We start from the raw sequence: 23,763 nt of genomic DNA on the forward strand, positions 1-23,763 counted from the left end.
GCATTCTTTCCAAAGCTATAGCCCTTAATCTCTATTTTCAGCCAGGGACAACAACTGATGAGATCGACAAAGCCGTTCACCAAATGATTATTGATCGTGGTGCATACCCCTCCCCTCTTGGCTATGGTGGTTTTCCAAAGAGTGTCTGTACATCTGTAAATGAATGTATTTGTCATGGAATACCAGATTCTCGTGCTCTTGAGGTACTATTCTTATTGTTATCCTGGTCACAAGTAATTTTATCTTCTGGACAGTTTGATAAACTAATTTATATTTGATAGGATGGTGACATAATCAACATTGATGTTACGGTCTACCTGAATGTAAGTTCTTATACTTCACCCGTCCCTGCTCTGGTAATTTTCTGTCTTGACTAAAAGCATCTTGCATGGAATATTCTTTTGATAATCAATTATACTATGTGAAAATTCTATTGGTCATGTTTTAAACATTTGTCTATGTTTGATCTTCTTAATGTCATTTAACAAGACCTTAGTACATCACGAAGCATGTGCATTACATAAGTGCCATTATTTTTTTCAGAGAACAATCCTGTGAGATTTTTATGCTTTCTTGGACAAAAGTTTGGCCGTTGATTAGTTACTAGATTTCTTTTTGCCTGCTTGTTTCCTTCAGGATAAAATAATAGTTGGAAGTTCTATTGTTGCCTCTTGTATAAGTGCTAGGTCCATCGGGGGCCTTTCCAAAAATCCCATGTAGAGCCCATTGGATATACCTTGGTTGTCTCACGTTTTCCTATCTATATTTGTACCCTCTGAACATTGTATTCGGTATTGTTCCTTCTTTCGCATTGTGTGCCTTGCGTTGAATATAGGTCTTATTAAGCGCCTTTCAAGAGTGCTGTAAAAAGCCATGAAAGAGCAAATGAAACTATTCGCTCAAATCATAAGTGGCGTATCTGATGTAGCATACTGTAATTTGAAAATAATTCAAGAATGAAAGAACAGAAGAATATGCACAGGTAGACCATGGATGAATGAGTGGATCATCCAAGGCTAAGTTTGGTTTGGACTTCCTTATATTTATATAAAAGGTTAACAATGTACGATTTCAAACATGCCCATGGCAATGTTAATAATTTTGTATGAACATATAATAATTAAGATATAAAAATTTATTTACAAATTTGCCCATGTACATCACATTATATCCTTGATACTCCCCCTCAAGTTGTACATTAGTAAAAATCATGGACAACTTGCCCTTTAGAAGCCTATATCCTTTCTTGTTAATATTGGGTTTTGTGGCCTTTAAAGGCATAGAGAGCTTGTAAAAATAATAATTTAAAGTAGAATATGCACTTCAGTGGGAGTGTGTATGTTGATTGACCATGGGTTGGGCGGTTTATGGCCCTGGTTATGTCCAAAACCCTTACCTTTGAGCATGTAGAACTTCCGAGAAGAGCTTACATTGGGTCCTCCGTTATTGAGGTCAGAGAGATGCCTAGGGATCATGTTTGTAGGCTAGGAGAACTGTAGGGTCTCCTATGTGCAGTTGTAGGCTTGTAAGAGCAGGGGTCAAAGCCTCAACAAACTTCCGCATGGTATGTACACATGATTGCCGCATTACTAGGAAGCACCCATATAGAGGGACACATGTACATGCACATAGAGAGAGCCCCATTTGCACTGCGGTGACAAGTGCGACACTTGCTCTTAAAGGGTGGGGATTGAAATTTACATTCCAGGATCATGGTCCTACCCTTTATTATTCAACTTTGACAGGCCAATCATGAGCTCCTGCATTAAGACTGTGGATCATAGGTCTTTGTTGGGTTGGATAAAAAAACAGTAGTGGATCATGCTTCATGGGTCTAGTGGAGTGCCCTTATTGTCTCTACTTTTGACCCAATCGTCCCAGTCCACTTGTGAATTATTTTATTTTGGTATTAGGAATTTTTTTATGATTTTTTACAAATTTTTCAGAATTTTAAAATTTTATTTATGCTGTAAATCTCATTAGAAGAGCATTTTTGAAATTTTCAGAACTTGAGAAGGCACATTTGAGGACAAGGATCCAGCCCCCACATGTACGTGCCACCCATGTGTGGGGCCCATGTGATCCCCTAGGGTGGCACACCCTATTTTTTTTTATAGATGCTATCTTTTAATTGGATAGGGAATCTTTTAATTTAAAATAGATTTGATTTCCTATTCAAGTGGGATTTTTAAAAATAAATATTATCGTTTGACTTCCTAAAGATAATGAAAGATCTAGGCAATGCTAGAAGTGGTTATCATTTAATTATTAAATAGAAGTTGTACTTGGGTCAAATTATAAGGGATAGTGTTCCTAATTTCCACCCAAAATCATGATGGTTGATTTGTGGAGGACTCTGTTTCAATCTCTCACCCCACATATTTTCTAATTATCCTAAAGGTCAAACTGAAAATAAGATAAAGCATACCTAGATGAAATCCTACTCCCAATAGGAAATAAATTTGTTTATATTTAAACTTTTTTGAACCTTTCCAAATATTATGACAAGCATCACTCTCATGCCATTGTCTCACCTCTTTCATACCTAAGTTTGCTCTCCCTCTCACACCCCGATTTTTTCTCTCTCACACAAACCATATTCTTCTCTCTCTCTCATGCCAACCTCTCTCTCTCTCTCTCGTGTTCTTTCGTGCCCCCTAAAAACGAAATTAGAATAAGGGGGTGGCAAATGAAACCCTAAATTCAAGTGCTGTATTTTCTTAAGAAAGAAGGACGATGCTCAGCCTAGAGAGAGATTAACTTACAAATTCAGCCCTAATTTGTTCCTGTGTAGTTTTTACAAACTCTCGTTAAGTTTTTGAGCTCTCTAAAACCCTAGATTAAAAGGTATTGCCTGAAAAAGTATTGCCTGAAAAACTTTCCCATTTCAAAATTTCCAGCGGCATTTAAAGGACTAGAAGTGCGCCATCGGTCAGAGAATCGGGGGTGGGGTGGATCAAGACCTTTGAGAGTAACTCTAGACACCTTTAGTAAGTATTCTCAATATATTTAATTATTTTCAGTCGTATTTCATATTTTTTTGTGAATTTCTAAGAACATATATTGTAGCTAAAACTATAGTAGAAGATTGTTTATTGTTCCTGGATGTTTTTTATTTACTTTGACAATAAAAGTAAAGATCCTAGATTGTATCTAGGGTATTAATATTGATTTACAGCAGCATATAGTGGCCCATGTAAGTGGCATTCAGGTATATTAAATATTTTTTTTTGTATTTAATACCTTAAGTTCCACAGCCACTCTTTTCATTGGTATCAGAGCTTCTATATTTTACTGCTACAGTCTAGGAGTTTTAATTTTGTTTGAGTCTAGAAACATGACCTTGAAAAGCTTCTTATCTGAGTTTATTAAGTCTGAAAGACTTGATGGGAAGAACTGTGCTAGTTGGAAGTGAAAAATAGGCTATGTCCTCTTTGAAGGACTTAGCCAGATGCTTACTGATGATTCCCCACCTGCGCCAAGAGGAAATGTTTATGAAAAGCAGTTCGTAAGAGATGCTTATGCTCAGTCGGAGCACAAAAACACTCTAGCAAAGCATGTTCTACTTATGATCATGGATGACACCCATGCTCTCGAGTATGAGTACCTGATGACCACAAATGAGATTCATGAATGATTTGAGACCAATTATGCCTCTCCTTCTCTCACTGGGAACACAATGGATATGAAACAATATTCATATTTGAAGATGAAGGATGCAAATTAACCAAGCATATACAATAGTTTAGAGCTTTAGTTCACAAACTCAAGGCTGTGCAAGTTAAGCCGGATGAAAACGTGCAAATTTGCTAGTTGCTGAGTTCTATGCTAAAAGCTTCATTTAAGACCTTACCGCAAGAGGGAGCACGCCGAAGTTGCACGAGATCATCACCAAACTTAAAGCTGAAGAAGAAAGGAGATTGTCTTGCAATACTTCATCCTTGAATGACTTCGTAAATCTGGTAAACTTTAAACACAACTTTGGTTCATTTAAGGAGAAAAAGGATAAAGGCCAGAATAAGAACAAAACCAATGAGAATCAAAAAGGGAATAAAGGGCCTAAGAAAAGGAACGATTTAAAGAATACCCAATGATAAAACTGTAAGAAATTTGGTCACATTGTGAAATATTATAGAGAACCCAATAATACGGATCCCAATGGCGATAGCGAGCATGCTTGTGTGGTCTTTGGGAGCATGCTTGTGTGGTCCTTGGGATCATGCTAACTGACCTTAAATTGGGGTCATGGTGTTGCTGACGCTGGGTCCACTGGCCATGTGTCAAACATAGAGGAAGGGTATAGAAATTAACTCTATTGCCCCTGGGGATCAATATATCTATATGGGTGGGAATCAAAAGACTTGTGGGGATGCTCTGCCCATGCCCTTATACTCTATAAAACTAGGACAACCCTTAAACTGTTATGTCCATCTTCATAGGATACCCACCACATGGTAAGGGATATTGTTTCTATAATCTTGACACAGGGGTTGTCCTTGAGTTCGGATGCCCATTTCCTTGAGGAAAAGTTCCTCGAGGGTTGTGCCACTCAGAAGCATGCCGAGTTTCATGAGATAGATTGTGACATGAGTTAGGCCCTAGATTTTTACCATCTTGTCCTAGGAGAAGTAATCGAATTAGAAGAAAACCTAAGTTTTTCAGTTGGGACAATATTATAAGAGAATTGAAGAAGAATCCCTGCATGAACTCTGTTCCTGTCAAGAAGCTATAGCCTGTCATGAGAAGGCACAATGGAAAGAAGCCATGATTGATGAACTTAACTTGATCAAACAAAGCAGTGCCTGGGAACTAGTGAAACTACCTCTTAATAGAAAACCCATAGGCAGCTAGTGGATTTCTAAGATGAAATTGAACTCAGAAGGGAAGTTAGAGAAATACAAAGCGAGATTAGTTGCTAAGGGGTTTACTCAGAAAGAAGGAATAAATTATGATGACACCTTCTCTCTTGTGGCAAAATTTCCCTCCATTAGAATCCTAATAGCCATAACAGCTCATTTCGACTTTAAACTCCATCAGATAGATGTTAAGACCGCATTTCTTAATGGGGAGCTAGAAGAAGAAATTTATACAAAACAACTAGAGTGTTTCATAGAAAAGGGAGAAGATAATCTAGTGTGTGAACTCAATAAGTCCCTTTATGGCCTTAAAGAGGAATCATGGCCGTGGTACATTAAGTTCCAGAAGACCTTGTTATCAGTTGGTTTTGTGCCCAACAAGGAGAATTACTATATATATGTCAAGGTTAATGGGGTGACATTTTCATCTCCCTATATGTGGATGACATATTAATTGCCAGTAGTCTGATGAGTCTCATATTTGACACAAAAGCTTTCTTGTCAGATCATTTTGATATGAAGGATCTTAGAGGAGCATCGTATGTTTTGGGAATCAAAATTACCCAAAACAAAGTAGAGAACTATTCAATTATCTTAAGAAGCATTTTCTAAGTCTTGAAAGATTTGAAATGGAAGATTGCTGACCCATATTAGCTCCCATTGATAAGATGAACAAGCTTGGCCTAGCCATGTGTCCCACTGCTCTAGAAGAAAAGGAACATTCCATACAGAAGTGCAGTTGCGTCACTAATGTATGCTATGTTTAGGACAAGACCGGATTTGTCTTTTGCCACAAGTTTGATTAGCAGGTTCTCGAGTAATCTAGGCACGGAGCACTGGAAGGCCATCAAAAGAGTATTGCGCTATTTGAAGGGAATAGTTAGTTACACACTCACTTATGGAGGAGGCTCGGATATAAATATACATGGGTATTCAGATGCAGACTATCAAAGTGATCCAGATGAGACGCATTCGGATAGGTCTTCACGCTTGCAGGTGGAGCTGTTTCTTGGTGCTCAAAGAAACAAGATGTTGCACTCTTGACTATTGAGTCAGAGTACATTACCTGTTGTCTTATGGCTAAAGAAGCAGTTTGGTTGAAGAAGTTCTTGAATCAACTCAGATTTGATTCAGTGAAGTGCCCGTGTGTTAGAGTCTTCTGCGATAATCAGGTAGATATTTGCGTGTCAAAAGAGCCTAGGTTTCACAAGAAATTGAGGCATATAAAGCCGTGTTGCTACCACATTCACAACGAGTTCTGAGTAGGTTAGATTTAGATTGCATTTCTCTTGACAGAGGCTATGTTAGTATATCCTTTGACAAAATGATTGGTGGCAAATGTTATTTTTACTAAACATCTATATGGGATGGGCTTGACAGAAATTGAGAGGTAGTACTTGTACAGTCTTCAAAGGCCAAGTAGGAGATGTTGGGTTTTGTGGGCGTAGAGAGCTTGTAAAAATTATAATTTATAGTGGAATATGCACTTCAGTGAGAGTCTGTGTGTTTGATTGACCATGGGATGGGCGGTTTATGACCCTGGTCATGCCCAAAAATCTTACCCTTGGGCATGTGGCACTCCTAGAAGAGTTTACAATTTGGTCATCGCTTGTTGAAGTAGGAGAGATGTCTAAGGATGATGTTTGTAGGCCAGGAGAATTGTGTGGTCTTCTGTGTGCGGTTGTTAGGCCTGTGAGAGCAAGGGCCAAAACATCAACAATCTTCCGCACGACATCTACTTATGACAGACGCATTAGTGGGAAGTAGCCCTACAGAGGGACACATGTACATGTGCATAGAGAGAGCCCCCTTTACACTGTGGTGACTAGTGCTAGACTTGCTCTTCAAGGGGGAGGGGCAGAAATCCACATTCTAGGATCATGGTCCCACTGTTTATTGTCCAACTTTGATAAGCCAATCATGAGCCCAACATTGAGATTGTGGGTCATAGGTCTTTATTGGGTTGAATAAGAAAACAGTATTGGATCATGATTCTTGGGTCAGGTGGGGTGGCCCTATTGTCGCTAATTTTGATCCATTGGTACTAATTCACTTCAAAATTATTTTATTTTGGTACTATAAATGTTTTTATGATTTTTTTACAAATTTTTTCAGAATTTGAAAATTTTATTTTTGCTGTAAGTTTTTGAAATTTCAGAACTCAAGTAGGCACATGTAGGGACCAAGGATCCAGCCCCCACATGTATGTGCCACGCATGTGTGGGGCCCACGTCATCTCCTATGATGGCATGCCCCATTTTTTTTAAATTTGCCATGAATATTTTAATTTTAAAATAGATTTGATTTCCTATTCAAACGGGAGTTTTAAAAATAAATATTATCTTTTGACTTCCTAAAGATTATGGAAGATCTACATAATGCTAAAAGTGGTTATTATTTATATTTCAAATTGAAGTTGGACTTGGGTTAAATTATAAGCGAATAAGGTTCCCAATTTCCACCGAAAATCATGATGGCTGATTTGTGCGATGGATGGCTCTGATTCAATCTCTCATCGTACAAATTTCCTAATTATCCTGAATGTCAAGCAAGAAAGTGAGATAAGGCATACCTAGATGATATCTTGCTGCAAGTAGGAAATAGATTTTATTCTCTTTAAACTTGTTTGAACCTTTCCAAAAATTATGACAAGCCTCACTCTCTCTCTCTCTATCACGCCATTGTCTCTCTCTCTTTCACGCCCAAGTTTACTCTCCCTTTCACGCCCCAATTTTTCCTCTCTCGCACATGCCATATTCTTTTCTCTCATGTTCTTTCATGCCACCTAAACAAGAAATTAGAATAAGGGGGTGGCAAGTGAAACCCTAAATTAAGGTTTACTGTATTTATGACGAAAGAAGGCAGATGCCCAACCTAGAGAGAGATCAACTCATCAATTCAGCCCTAATTTTTTGCTCTAGGGTTTCTATAAACCCTAGTTAAGTTTTTGAGCTCTATAAAATCCTAGATTGAAAGGTATTACCTGTAGAGCTTTTCCATCTCAAACTTTCCAGCAACATCTAAAGGACTAAAAGTGCGCCATCGATCAAGGAATCAGGTGCGGGGTGAATCAAGACCTGTGAGGGTTACTCCAGGCACCTTCTAATAAGTCTTCCCAATAGATTTAATTATTTTTCAGTCATATTTCATTTTCTGTGAATTTCACAGAATATATATTATACTCAAAGCTATAGTGGAAGATTGTTTATTGTTCTTGGATGTTTTATTTGCTTTGGCATTGAAAGTAAAGATCTTCGGCTGTGTCGAGGGTATGAATTTTGATTTACAACAACATGTTGAGTGGAATTCAAGTATATTGAATAAAAGAAAAGAAATTCTTTGTATTTAATACTTTGATTTCCACATAGCCACTCCTTACAGTTCAGACTTTTTGTAGAAGTATCTTCCACTTGCTCATTTGTGCCAACAAATTTTTCAACTGTTCTTTGTCTTCAATTTTGTCTCTCACAAAGTGCTGATTTTTCTTGACGTGTTTGGTCTTACCATGAAGCACTGGCTTCATGGAGATAGTTATCAAACTTTAATCGTCACAGTGTGGATAGATACTGCATAATTTGAGACCAAGAACCATAACAAGACTCATTATCCATGTAATTTCAGAAGTGACTGCTGCGATTGCCCTATACTCAACCTTTGTGCTTGATCGTGTCACTTCCTTTGTTTCTTGCTACCCTAGGAAACCAAGTTGCTGCCCACAATGACCTTTAGCTGAATCTAGTACCTGCGTCCCTAACCTAGATTGCATCTAAAGACGTTATTGTTGGGTTTTTTATGGCAATTTAAAGGCCTTATGAGAGCATGTAACCAAATTTGCTATAGTGGAACAATAAACTCTAGTGGGAGTATCGTCTAGAACCGAGGTTGGTAATATTGTTTGCCGAGACTCAAACTAGGTTTGACAAGCTAGGCCGGTTGAGTCCCCAAATACTTAGGCATAAAGCACAATCGATAAGGGTTAGCAATGTTATACCTTGATGAGGTCGGAGTTGCCCAAGGTAGTGAGCCTAGGGACTGTGTGATCCTTGTGTGTAGTTGGTAGGCCTGTAGGGACTAAGGCCAAAGCCTCATCATATACCATCACATGTCATGTATACATGATACCCATATCGGAAAGCAAATCACCATTGAGGGTTAGACATGTACATGTGCGAGAGATGACCCTCAAATGCATCATATGAGTTGTGTGTGCATAGGTTTGTGTGACCTTGGACTTGCCCCTAGGGGGAACTTGTAATCCACAACTAGGATTGTCTCCTCTCACCTATTGGCTGAGTTTGGTAGCCCAATTATGAACACCCTGTGATGGACTGTGGGTCTTGAGAACTACTGGGTCAGTTTGAGAAAGTGGGTGTCGATCATAGTCTCTAGTAGAAGATGGAGTGCTTCAATAATTTATGATATTCCTTAACATAGTTGGATCCAAATCCCAACAAATTTATTTAAAATTAATTATTTTGATTTTATATAATTTTTAGATTAATAGAATGAATTTTTAGAAGTCCCTGGGTATTTTATTTTCTCAAAATGAATTTATAAATTGGCTAAAACTGAATTTTCAGTATTTGGTAAATTAGAGAGAATTAATGTAGCAATCATTTTCTCTATTTTAAAATTAATAGTACCCATGGGGGCCCATTATTTCCATGGGCCCCATTAGATAAATTGCATGCGGGTGGTGCGTGGGGCCCACTTGTGGCCCCCATGAGGGGCACGCCCCACACATTGATATACTTTCCTATTTTATGAGGCTGTAATATGCCATCTAAGAGATTTGAATTGAATAGGAAGGTTTTTGCAATTAAAGAGACTTAAGTTTTCAAATAAAGCATGTGTAAGAAATTTACAAAAAAGAAAGGAAAGATAAATGGGCAAGGTTTCTATACTTCCCCTACAGCATAGAAGAACTATCCTCCCCTTACCATCCAGTCGTCCAATTTTGATCAAGAGAGCCACTCACCGTTTGATTCTTAGATCCGACGTCTCAAAGTATTTTATTTTTAGTTTATTTTATACAAATTGTGTGAATATGAAATTTGGTACGTGCCATCTTCTCATTGGGGCGCACCTATAAAAAATATTAAAAATAAATTTTCGATAAAATATAATGACCAAAATACCCCTTGAAACTTTCAGGGGTATTTTCATCATCTTATTTTATTGGAAATATTTTTTTTTATACTTTTCGCTTGGACATCCAAAATTTGGTGTCAAAATAGTTTATAGAAAAAAAATTAAAAATAAAATAGTGTAGAGACGTGACATTGTGATTGGGGCAATCTTAGCCCTCCATTCAGAATGGACGGTTGGATAAGGGGAAGTATATAAGTTTTATGCTGTAGGGGAAGCATAGAAGACTTGCTCCAGATAAATATATTTTTCATATTATATATATTTGATGGGATTAAGTTAAGGAAGTTGAAGGAGAAAGTTCTAGCACCTTCATTTTAATCATGATGGCTGATTCAAGGATTGTAAGGCTAAGATCTCTCACCCCAATGTCTCCTATGATCAATGGTTTGGATCTATTCTCCATAAGGATGGCTTTCCCTAGAATACCCTGACTTTGAGTGTGACTCTATAAATAGTCGCTATGAGGGGTCCTAAATCTCTACACTTTTACCTATCTCTCTTTCTCTCTCTCCCTCCCTCACAATGTGGTATGCCACTCTCTCTCTCTCTGATCTCTCTCTAAACCTCTCTAAGAGTTAGAAATATTTTTGTAAGAAAAAGAAAGTGGCGGCACGCCTTAGTTCTTGAGCTTTGAGTAAGTAAGCCCCATGCAAGGGCCTGAGCCTAGTTTTGTTCCACTTTGCTCTCTGTGATTGAAGGGTTCTTAGCGTATGCTTCCCATACTTATAAGATCTGAAAAAGACCTTGATCCCGTGGACCATTAGAGGAGGAGACCCGGAGTGGGGTGTATCAAGTCCAATTGAGGTAATCTTCTGGACTTGTGTTTTCTGTTTATTCAGTTTGTGTTTCTTGATCCTTTCTAAGTCTATTGTATTTTTGAAAATGAAACAAGAGAAAAGTTAAAAACCGCATATACCGTGCTAGTTCACTATGGCAAACTTTTAGTTAAAACCTTAAGGGATTCATATCCTTAAGATTAGTCGTGAAGTAAAGCAGCCCATCATTCGTAATGCCCTTTATGTACCTTAATATTCTCTTGGCATCCTATATGTGATCTCTTATTATACCTGATTGATTGCATACGATATATCAGGTCTTGTGAAGGTGAGATATTGTAAGGAACCAGTTATACTTCCACGTTCTTTTGGATTTGAAATAAATTCCCTAAAACTTTCATTATCTCCCAATCTCCTACTCAAAAACTGTAGATCCAGAGGCTGGTTTTGCATCTATGATCTTTGTGATTTTTAAAAGGTCCAAAGCATATTTGTGCTGCCCATCCTATCTTTCTTTTGAAATGCATGAAACATTATTCACTGTCTTCGATAAGTTACCTATGAGAAGAATGCCATCTACATAGAGTGGTAGAATGGTGATATCTTTCCATCAGACTAAATCAACAAAGAATGGTCCACTGAAATTCTTTGGAAGCAATACTTCATTACTACTTTACAAAAGCTATCAAACCAAGCTTGATGCCTGCTCTAACTCATATATTATGCGATTTAGTTCGACGTATATGACAGTTTTTCTTTATGCTGGCATTATATATGATGACTGCATCTTTATGAGAGGAGTTTCTTGAATGTGATACTTTTCATAGTTATACCCTTTTGCTCTTATTGTTTGTTACCGAGTAAATTTTCTTTGTATTTCAATTCCATTTGGTGTTCGTGATGGTATGGTTTTATTGCATTTTTGTACTTCATTGTTCCGTAATGCATGGTATGTTCATTAAAATGATAACAAAAACATGAAATCTGTTAATCTCACAGATTATGTGGTTCATATTTAATACTTAATTTGTAATATTCCCAGATTTTTGGTTCATATTTAATATGTATGTCTTTTTAATTATGTTTGCAATACAAATGTAGGGTTATCATGGCGATACATCTGCAACTTTCTTTTGTGGCAATGTTGAAGAGGAAGCTAAGCAATTGGTTGAGGTGCAATTTGTTGGACCCTTTTATTTAACTATTTGACTTATATTGAAGCACTAATTATTCAAACTGATCCCATTTATTGATAAGAACATGTTCCATTCTTGCATGTGATCATAGCTGGCTCTATAAGTCCCTCTAAGAGTACAAATGCCATATTATTAAAGGATTATCTGCCCTTCGCCATGATTGCTACTGATGAAGATCAAGGAACTGTACATTATACAATTACTGTTTGTTCATAGATCTTATGCTTGAAGATTAGTAGAAAAGTTATGAAACTGCCTGTGGACGTCAACATTTACACAGATGAGCAAAGTACTCCTGAAAAACTTTATTATTTATCTCAATTATGGCTAAGACTGCTATACATACTTCCTATTCTGTCAAATAATTAATGGCTTAATAGGATGATAATTTCCGCTGCCCTATGTGCTAAAGTTACTAGGTGTAATTTCCCTAGGTGCAACTCCATAATATGTTTCACTTTCTGAGCTACAAAGGGAGAAGCCATAGAGGACATCATGAATTGAATCTTGTTGTCTTACTCAACTTCATTTCTTTCATCAATATCTCCCTTTAGGTGTCCCATTACCTCATGAGTCAATAGGAGGACAATGGTACACCTGTTCCTGTCTCTAACTGCATTTGTGGCTGCACTTCTCATCAATTTGTTGTGGACCATTTCCTATCTACTTTTCAACTAGCTGTAACACATCGGTAGAGCTAGATCTTGCTGTCTATTGTGCAAGCGATATGTGTAGGACTACCAATCACCATTCGAAAATTTGGCTGGCTGGATGTCTAGCTGGACCCGCCAAGGCGGTCCAAACAGGACATCGAAGTCTTAGGCAGGCGCCCTCGGCACTTGTGCCTAGGTGGCCACGTTGGCAGTCTCAAGGCAAGCACCTCTGCCTGCATTAGATTCTCCTAGGAAAAAAAAGGAAAGTACGAAGAAAGCAAGATAGCTGTCTTGGGAGAGAGGTTCTTTTGTTTAAAGAGAGAATTCGGTCTTTAGAGGGAGAGAGCTTTTATTATAATTGTACTTTTGTTCATTTATTTTGGAGACAAAAAAGTACCTTTTTTATTTTTGAGAGAAATAAAGTGGTTCTTTTATTTAGGAAAAGAGAATTGTCTATAGAGAGATTTTTTTATTGTAGTTGTACTTTATTCATTTACTTTTATGGGGAAAGGTGCCCTTTTTCTATTATGGGAAGAGAGAAAGTATGCTTTTTTCATTAGAGAGAGAATTTGGTCTTCAAAGATGGAGATAGTTTTTATTTTAGATGTAATTCTGTTCATTAGTTTTATCTGGAATCCAGGAGGTTAGAAGATATATTATCTAGAATCTCTATGCCACCAAAAGGTTTCTAAACCGCAAGGTCTCTTGGGAAATGGTATCGAAAATAGGATGTACGAAGATATTTTCCATTTTGTTTATTTATTTTTGTGAGAGCAAAGTACCTTTCTTTAATTTTTGGAAGAGAGAGGGTTCGGTTCTTAAAAAGCGCGCATGTGGCACATTTACACAATAAGACATGCACTTTGCCTTTATGTTAGTGTTTCTTAGTTTATCTATACATGGCATGGCGTTAATATTGCTTTTCTATACAAATCGAAACCATAAGTGGGAGGGAGCCCCCCCCCCCACATACACACACAAATACCCATACAATAGAAAAAAAAAAAACGTTCTCTCTTTTGGGTGACTTGGAATCTAGGGCCTGTCTATGCAGTCGAACGTGAATCCTTGAATGCTGTCACCAACTAGACCCCGAATTTACACACTATAGTGCCCTCTGTGTGAAGCATCTCTACTGTTTTTGTCATAGTTGTTGGGAGCGAGAACAAGAGCGGGTGCGGGTGCAAGAACCCGGGATGGCACTTGACTAAAGTTCCCTACCCTTGGAGGACTTGGGAGTGTTACTCAAGGAGTGAAGCCTAAAGCTCCCTACCATTGGAGGACTTGGGAGCGTTGCTCAGGGAGCGACTTGCGAGCGATCACGTATATGTGAACTACATGTATATGAGAGTGGTCGGCCTTAGATTTTTTCGAAAAACCCCTTTTGAAAACCACGAGATCTTTCTTTTTGTTTTTGATAAAAGAGAGGTGTTTGCTGCGGCCCTTTAGGGTGCGTGCGCGTGTGCACACATGGGTGATCCCGTGCCCTCTAGGATAAGAGTGGGCGGTTTGGTGAAGCGGTTCAAGTCAACAAAAGAAATGTGTAAGGTAAGGCTTACCTCGTGAGGATGGGGTCGGATGCACTTGGGCAGGCTACCCTCTTAAATTCCTGCACCTCGAGCGCCTGCGAAAAGCCCCTTGGCCGTAAGTCGGTGCAGTTTGGAATTGACCTCTTCGCAAGCTTCGGCTTGGTGCTCCCTAGGGAGCTATGCACACTCAAATGGTCTGAGTCGTATGGACCCTTGGGCTTGTCTCTTCGGCTTGGAAAAGATGTGCTTGGATGTGAGTCTTGGTTGGGGTATAAGGCAGGTCTAGGTTGGTTGGTTAGCCTAGATTAGGTTGGGATGGGTGAGCTAGGCTAGTGTGCTATTGCTAGGCTAGATGGCTAACTGGGTTAAGTAGGCTAGGCTAGGCTATGGGGTTAGAGGACCACTCAACAAATCCGCCGACCTTCTGGTGTCACCTTCCTTAGGAGGCACTACCGGCGACATGGGGAAATGGTACTAAGGCTGAGGCCTAAGTGCCCTGGAGACTTGTCAAGGGTGATTGCCAGGACGAACCCAAGTCACGTAACCCAGGCATTAGCCTCCTTAGAGAGTGGTGGGGTAAGGGAGTATGATAGAAGGAGAGACCGACGGTTAGAGGGAGAGACTGATGGCTAGGCAGAGAAACCAGCGGCTAAGTATGGTGTAGGGATATAGGGGTGGAGTATGGGTTGGTGTGCTGTATGGGTTGGTGTGTTGTATGGGTTGGTAGGGAGTATGGGTGGTCGGGAGTATGGAAGGGTATGGTGTAGGGTCTAGGATGGAAGTGTAGGTCAACTAGGGTATATGGTGGGAGGGTATTTTCCCCTAAGCACAGTTTTTTCTCTACTCACTCAAGGGTAGTAGATTTTCAAGAAAGCTCAAAGAAAACTGCACTTTCTCTCTACTAGGTTAAGCCTAGTTTCACTCACAATTTCCAATCTTTTCAAGCCTTTTCAACATTACAAAGTATGTGGTTTATATAGAGGTACCCTTGAAACATGGGTGTACAGGCGAAACTCATGCAATTGAAGAAAAGTAGAATAAAGCAAACTAAGTAGTAATCCCGAAATAATGGAAAAATATAAAAAAGGACCCTTAAAAAACATGCAAATGACATCTAGGTCCCTAAAAAGGAGCCTCTTCCCATCCACATAGCTTGGGGCCTCCTTTTTGGACTTTCTGGTGACGTTTCAGGCGATCTATTGCTTTGAAATTGTAGATCACATCGAGATGATCATTTTGATATAAGATTTGACCAGCGTCCTAGAGTTTTGATTGTTCTTGCAAATTTCACTTTTTTGGTCAACATGCAATTTTCTTTGTCGCTCAATCTTGTTCAAAAATGTCGGTCTTATGGTCTTCTTTTTGTTGGTAAATCGAAAGGGAAATTGCCTTGATTATTTTGCATCAAGAATCACACGATATGACTTCAGATTGACCATTTTGTGTTGTTGGGAAGTTTTCCTACTGGGCGGTGGTCCCTGGACTGTACGGAATCCGTCTAGGCGGCCACCCGATGCCCAGCGCTTGGGGGCCGCCCAGGGCCTGTGCCCCTCCCAGAGGCGGAAATTTTTTGTTTTCATTTTTCTCAAAGATATAACAATTAAGAATGATGACTTTTAGGTCCATTTGAACCCTAAACCCACCAGAACCCCTTTTAGAGTAACAAAAACCAGCAAAAAACTATATATGATTGGATCGAATCATCGAAGTGTTTCTCAAAGTTTGGAGTTCAAGCAATCAAAATAGGTGCATTTTTTAGATTGCTTGTTTTATTTTGAGATGTCTTCTTCAGGAGTTAGTTGGAGTGGAGATCCGGGTTGGAAATATAGATACAACCCGAATCCAAATGACAAAAATTGCGTTAGGTGCAATTTTTGTGAAAAAATACAAAAGGAGGCATAAACCGGTTTAAGAAACATCTTGTCAGTATTAAAGGGGATGTTGCTGCTTGTAAAAATGTTTCTGAAGTTATCAAGGAGGAGATTAAGCAATTTTTAAATTATGAAAAACAAAAACAAGAACAAAATCCTTGTCATAGATCTATTTCTGCTACTCCTGGAAAAAGTGATCCGGGTTGGAAGTATGGGTACAACCCAAAACCAAATGATCAATATTGTATAAGCTGTAATTTTTGTGAAAAAGATGCCAATGGGGGTATTAACCGATTCAAAAAATACCTTGCTGGTGTTAGAGGTAATGTTGCTTCTTGTACAAAGGCTCCTAAAACAGTTCGAGATGAGATTAGATGTCTCCTGAATTTTGAAGAACCAAAAAAGGATGAAAATAAGCCTTGTTCTATGGAAGTATCTTCTCCAGTTTCTAGTCGAAGTGGTGATCCTGGTTGGAAGTATGGTTATAACCTGAATCCAAGTGATAAAAATCGTGTTAAATGTAAATATTGTGGAAAGGATACTAATGGGGCCATTTACCAGTTTAAAAAACACCTTACCGGTATGACATGGGATGTTGCCCCGTGTAAAAATGTTCCTAAGGCTACCAAGGAAGAAATTATACAATATTTGAGTTCAGAGAAGCACAAAAAAGGAGATAAAGCAGCCAAGACTCCTAGGGCCTCATCTGCACAGACTGCACATACTAGTAAGAGGAAGGTAAAATAAGAGGAGGAGGAAGGTAAAATAAGAGGAGGAGGAAGAGGTAGATTCAGAAGAAACAAAAGAGGACGAGTGTTATATTGAAGAGGGAGATGGCTCTGAGATGATGGCCTCGACTCTGATGCATATGATGAGGCTTGCCCTATTGATATTCCTTCTGATGATGATGACTGAAGACTCTTACCTCTTGGTGCTGACTGTTGAGTCCGTTGAGTGTTGTGTTGAGTCATGAGTATTGACTTTTGTTAAACTGTATATTTTTTAAATTTCTGTATGTTTCTGTTGTGTTGAGTGTTGACTTTTATATCCTATACTTGTATATGGTTTTACAGTTTACTGTTTTAACAATATGGATTATCAAAATTCTCTTCTCGACTTCTATCTCTTTTTTTTTTTTTTTTTTCAACTTGGAATATGGTATATTGGGATTTTTATTTTTTTTTCAATTGGGCAGTCGCCTAGGTTCTGGGCACCTGCCTAGGTGCTAGACGGCCTAGACCCCCCAGGCTGCCTAGGACCCGCCTAGCGCTTTTTGACACTGTTCTTGACATATCTTATCTCAAATCGAAGCTCTTTGAGTCACGATCGAAATGCCTCTGCTTTTTGGTCGATCCGACCTTGGGGCTTCGAGTTATGATTGTTGGAGCGAGAGCACGTCATACACACACTCTCTGTATAATGCATTTTTGTGTGACCTTCTCTCTAAAATTTCTCTCGACTCGGTTGTCAGCTTCATCCATTGCGTATGTGGAGCACAACATATCAAAATTTGGGCTTGATCTGCGATATGGTTGATGGGATGTGAGTGTTACAAGACTATCTCTTTATCGGGAAGGTGTATCAGTTTTTTACTATTTTAAGCAACTGGCTTTGCTTGCCCATACTTGAATAGTAAATGGCTACCCATTTTAGGAAAGTAGGACTTAGAAAGCTCTGTTTGGCATGAAACTTGCTAGTTAAGCATTTTTCGATGTTCTGAAGCTGTCTGTGGTGGTCTGGAAATCATCTGAGAACACCTTTCGGGACTTTTGGGTATGGTGTAGCTTGTACATGTCTAGAGTGCGGTACTCCAAGCCGTATCTTGTTTCTGTCTCTTGATGCCTTTGCCTGCTTGGGGCGAAACTTGGGGAAGGACTTTGGACGTCAAAGGCTACTCTCATACACCTTTTGGGACCGAGATAATACTCTTGCAATGACTCTTCAAAATTGGGTTTATTCTGCATGGGCTTCCGTAGTCCCTAGTTATATCTGATGCCTATGGGCTGTGGTCGCAACCACCTCTTCTTTTATGCGCATAGGGACTGAAGTGCATAAAAAATACATGCCAACAGGGAGCGCTCCAAATATATGCTGGGGTTATGTGGCAATTTAAAGGCCTTATGAGAGCATTTATTGAATTTATATAGTGATATCTTGGCTCTAGTGGGAGTGTGGTCCACTTTTGGACTGTAAGGTATTTCTGATGCCCGGACACACCTGAGCTATGATTGGCTATGGCTCGGTGCAATGTTTAAAAACCTGTAGCCCTAGGCATTGTGTGAACACAACCGATAATTTCGATGTGGGGTTATCCTTTGATGAGGTCGGAAATATGCCTAGGATATTTGTTCAGCAGCCATGGATTTGACCCCCGTGTGGGATGGATGACCTGATAGGTCAAGAGCCTAAATCCTCATCATTACCATCATACAACATGTACACTAGATAGTGTCCGAGAAGCCGCCCTTTTATTGGATAAGGGTATGTGACATGTACATGTGTAGAAGAGATGACTCCCTGAAACACTGGACTATGTTGGAAGGACCCATGAAGCATACTACTGAAATGAGGCATGGACTTGTCCTCACGGAGGGACGTATAATTCATGGTCTAGAATTATATCTCCTTCACTCTATTGACTGACTTTGATAGTCCAATCATGAACCCTTGCGAGTTGCTGTGGGTCATGGGAACTGTTGGGTCAGTTTGAGATGGTGCAGTGAGATACGGTCTCTAGAGAGGATGAAGTCTTTGGTATATTTGTCGTAATCGTTACTCTATAGATCCAATTCTCATCAAATCTTCTTAGATATGTTTAAATATGTTCTAATTATTTTTCAGATAATTAAAATGAATTTTTAGACCTATCTATGTATTTTATGTTATTGAGAAATGATTTTTAACTAAGCAAAAACAATTTTCTGGATTTATTTTAATCAAAGAGAAAATAAAATATTTAGAGATTTTTATAAAATTGTTTTATTGTTTGAAATTATGTTTAAATTATTTGTTGGCCTATTGGGGTACATTGGGCCCACCATACTATAGGATGTGGGGCCCATATGGCCACCCTATGGGTGGTGTGCCACCTTCTCAAAACTTTCCTAAATTGAAAGATGGAAATTATGCCATATCACATATGTTGACGTGATATTTTAGGAAACCTTTTGTATAGAGATTTTGATTGATTTCAAAATCAGAAGGTGTAATAAATTAATAGTGATTGATTTATTGCTTCTAGTTGATGGGAATGGAGTTATGGAAACTGAGGGATAATGGTTCCATCTCATCCTTTTAATCATGATGGCTGATCTAAGGGATGAATGGATAAGATCCCTTCACCCTATAGGTCTCCAAGATCAAAGGTCAAGATTAAGTCTCACAAAGATAGCAAAAACCTAACCCTAGAAACCCTAACCTTTATTCTATATAAACTAGCTATGAGTGGGACTCATTCTCAAGACTTGACATCTCTCTATCTAAACCTCAAGAAGTGGAATGCCACTCTCTAATTCTCTCTCTAAGCTTTAGGGTTTAGGATAGAAAATAAATCCTAAGGGGATGGCACGCCCAAACCACATAGCCTAGCCCTAGGTCTTGGCTTTATGCTCATGTGTTGAGCCTTGGTCAAGCATATCCTATGTTATGGTCTCTGCTAGTTTTTGTGAAGGCTTTTCAAATTTGTGAGACAAGTTCTTAGACCAAGATCTCTTGTGCCATTGGTGGAGGAGACCCGGTGTGGAGTGTAATAAGTCTTTCGGGGTGACCCGAGGTAAGGTATAAAGGTATTCTCTTGTTTTATGCTCTTATTATTCCATTGCATCTTTATTTGCAAATATGTACCATGAGGCAACAATACTAAAGAAAACAATATTTCAAAAAGTGCTAGACAACATCTAGGTGGTCGAGGGGTTCAGGCTGCCTAGCACCTAGGCGGGCACCCGGTATCTGTGCGGCCCAGTAGAAAGAAAAATGTCTATAGTCTAAGTGTCTAAGTCTAACAGTATAACTCTATAACACATAATCCATAATCTATATTCCATGAATGAGGAGTGCTAAAACCATACAAGCATACACACAAGAGTTAAATAGTAGAAACTAGAAACTACAAAAAAAAAATATGTATATATACAGACTAAGACTCAATAGTCAGCACCAAGAATCAAACGTCTTCATTTTTTAGTCATCATTATCATCATCTGATGGAGTAGGGTAAGTTTCATCATATGCATCAGATTCGAGGCCATCATCGTCAGAATCATCTCCCTCTTCAATATAACGTTTGTCCTCCTCTGTTTCTTTTGAATCTTCCTCATCGTCCTCTTCTTCTACCTCCGTCTTACTCTGTGTAGATGAGGCCCTAGGAGTCTTGGCTGCTCTACCTGGTGCCTCTTCACCTTTTCCTTTCTTTTTGTGCTTCCCTGAACTTGAATATTGTATAATCTCTTCCATGGTAGCCTCAGGAACAGTTTAACACAGGGCAACATCCCCCCTTATTGTAAGTTGTTTCTTGAACTGGTAAATAGCCCCATTAATATCCTTTCCACAATAATTACACCTAATATGATTTTTGTCATTCGGATTCAGATTATGACCATACTTCCAACCTGGATCACCACTTCTGGAAGAGCTTGGAGAAGATATTTCCATAGAACAAGGCTCATTTTCTTCCTTTTTTGGTTCTACTAAATTCAAATAGTGTCTAATCTCATCCCGAATAGCTCCCGGAACCATTTTACAAGAAACAACATACCCTTTAATACCGACAATGTATTTCTTAAATTAGTTAATACCCCCATTGATATTTTTTTCACAAAAATTACACCTTATACAAATTTTATCGTTTATTTTCGGTTTATAACCATACTTCCAACCCGGGTCACCTCTTCTAGCAGAACCATAAATAGACTTATACAAATGAAAAGGATTTTGTTCTCGTTTGTGTTTTATTGAACTCATATATTGGTTAATCTCCTCTTTGATGGCTTCAGGAACATTTTTACTATGGGCAGTATTCCCCCTAATATCGATAAGATGCTTCTTAAACCGATTTATGCCCCATTTTGTATCATTTTCACAATAATTGCATCTTATGCAATTTTTATCCAAAGGATTCGGGTTATATCCATATTTACGACTCGGATCACCACTTGGACTAGATTCTGAAGAAGACATCTCAAAATAATACAAGCAATCAAAAAATTTAAATTTTGCACTTTGATTGCTTGATCTCCAAACTTTCACTTCTGAGATGTTTTCTAGTGCTAAAATATTTGAAAACACCATCTAATAAGCCTAAAACAACTCCAAAACTAAATCTAATATTAATAGGTGAAGTTTGGATCCATTTCCCTTAACTTTGAGAAACACTTCGATCCAATGAAAATCACAAAATCTAGTTCTAGTTTTTGAGGTTTCTCTCTCTAAAATGAGCTATAGTGATTTTAGGTTTCAAATGATCCTAAAACCCACCTTTAAAAACAATTTTTTTTAAGAAAAATCCAAAAAAGCCCCTCAACGATGGGCGTTTCCGCCCCTAAGCGGCCTCCCATTGCTGGGCTTTGTGCGGGTTCCCGGGCGCTCAAGGAAATCCCGCCTAATTTGGCTGCCTAGGTCTGGGCGATGCGCCTAGGCTTTCTGGACCCCCAAGGCGCTAGGCAGTCCTCTTTTAAAATCATTGAAAGAAAATGTAGAAAAATTTTGATTGATATTGACTTGCCCAGTCACATAGTCCACCTTTCAATATATATATAGGAAAAAGCTTAAAAACGACTATAAGCGAATGAATAGTGTTCGCCACTGTCACGGACTTGCTATGCCCATGGCAGTTTATTGAACGGAGCCGCAACGGATGGTGCGTGGTTTGTGGCGGTCAAAAAAACCTTGCCGCCTGAAAAAAACAGACGGCGATGATCTTTCCCATAGGCGTTGCGTAGATGCTTCCATATATATATATATATATATATATATATATATATATATATATATATATATATATATATATGGAAAAAGCTTAAAAACGCTTATAGACAAAAATGAATAGTGTTCGCTACCATCACGGACTTGCAATGTCCGTGGCGGTTTATTGAATGGAGACGCAACGAACGGCACGTGGTCCGTGGTGGTTCCGTGGATTTTTCGATCGCCAGGATAGTACGTCACGGACATGCTATGTTTATGGCCGTCGAAAAATCCTTGCTGTCCTAAAAAAATGGACGGCGATGGCGCTATGGGCAAGATCACTATAGCATCTCACCCATAGGCATTGCGTAGATACTTCCTATATATATATATATATGTATATATATACACACGTATATAAGGTCTATACCTTATAGAAACCATACCCTTTATAAATAAAAGTATGAGTATTATAGTAAAAAGTTAACAATTTAAAAAAATCAAGGAATATGTTCAAGAAAGATTTGAAGTGAGATGCATTAAATGTTAGAAATGATGCAAAATAAGTTTGTTAATAATTGAAAGACATAACGTAAGTACAGAATGCAATAATAGATTTTGTATCATCTAAAATTTTGACATGAAAATTAAGAGAATAAAAAAATTAAATGGAAAATATATTAAATAATTCGTCAATTATAAAAAATATAAATAGATAAATAAGACATCTTGTTTAAAACAATATAATCTGTGAAATCTTAATAATTAAAAATCAAGAAATTGATTTAAGGAAGAATTGAAGAGAGATGCATTAAATGCTTGACATGATATGTAATTAAGTTTTTAGCGAACAAAAGACATGAAGGTAAGTATGAAATTTAATAAATATCATCCAAATTTTTTTTATGAAAATTTGGATAATAAATAACTAAATAAAAAGTATCACTACTTCATTGCTTATATAATAAAAATCATCAATTGTAGAAAATATAAATAGAATAGATAAGACATTTTGATTAAAAATACATTTCTATGACATTTTAATGATTAAAAAAATCAAGAACTCTATCTAAGAAAGCTTTGAAGTGAGATGTTTGAAATGATATTAAATTAACTTTTAAAGAGATGAAAGACATAAATGTAGTTATGAAATCCATAAAAACTTTTGTGCTATAAACCATAATTTAATCATGAAATTCATAAGGAGTAAAAAAGAAAGAAGAAGAAGAAAGATAGGGGGATATAGGACATAGAGGAAGAAAGAAGTCTTCCCATTTTACCCTTAACCTCCCTTTCTCCTCTCTTCCCTCCCCTCTTTCCTCTCTCTGTCTGTCCATTTTCGTCTATTCTCTCTCTTCTTTCTTCTTTCTTCCATTTCCTTTCTACCTCTATATCTTTGTCTGCTCTTTGTTCTTCGTCATTTTTCCTTTTTGTCGGAGATTTTGCTGCCTCACATTAGAAGTCTGTGCCACGCTAAATATGCTGCTCGGTTTTGTCGGTGCTGCATGACTTGCCTAAACAGTGCCGCGCCTTATCTGCTACTCAGGTTGTGTTGGTGCTGCTACCATCCCTCGCAAGATGCCCATGCATAGACTATAATGGTGGTCTCTAAAACCTGCTTTTTTCTCCCTCTCTACTCACTTGTTTTCTGTCCGTGTTTCTCTCCTTAACCCCGTTTCTCATCTTGTCTCTCTATTATGTACTGTGATTACCCAATATTGTGGGCTGCAACTCCCTATCTCATCTTCTCTCTCTATTATGTACTCTGAGCGCCCATTATTGTGGGTTGCCTCTTCTTTGTTTCTATTGTAAAATTCTTTTACTATTTAT

The 23,763-nt window shown here is 38.2% G+C and overlaps 1 protein-coding gene across 38 annotated transcripts in view; it reads left to right on the forward strand.

The window, feature by feature from the left end:
* MAP1D (methionine aminopeptidase 1D) overlaps positions 1-23,763 on the forward strand; it is a 70,088-nt gene that overhangs the window by 39,992 nt on the left and 6,333 nt on the right. For 14 of the 38 annotated variants that reach the window (XR_016054521.1, XR_016054515.1, XR_016054516.1 and 11 more), the window contains 3 exons: positions 42-203; positions 282-323; positions 11,885-11,956. Coding sequence is in view for 30 of the 38 variants with exons in the window: in XM_088865268.1 (XP_088721394.1) it covers positions 42-203; positions 282-323; positions 11,885-11,956 (276 nt within the window). In the remaining 8 variants the exon portion in view is untranslated. Of the gene's footprint in view, positions 1-41; positions 204-281; positions 357-11,884; positions 11,957-23,763 lie in introns of all 38 variants that reach the window. The other 24 variants (XR_016054513.1, XR_016054514.1, XM_088865265.1 and 21 more) reach the window with 3 other exon arrangements.

Source organism: Amborella trichopoda, chromosome 4, assembly GCF_054954075.1.
Source record: "Amborella trichopoda isolate Santa Cruz 75 chromosome 4, AtrichopodaSantaCruz75HAP2 v2.0, whole genome shotgun sequence".
Lineage (NCBI taxonomy): Eukaryota > Viridiplantae > Streptophyta > Magnoliopsida > Amborellales > Amborellaceae > Amborella > Amborella trichopoda.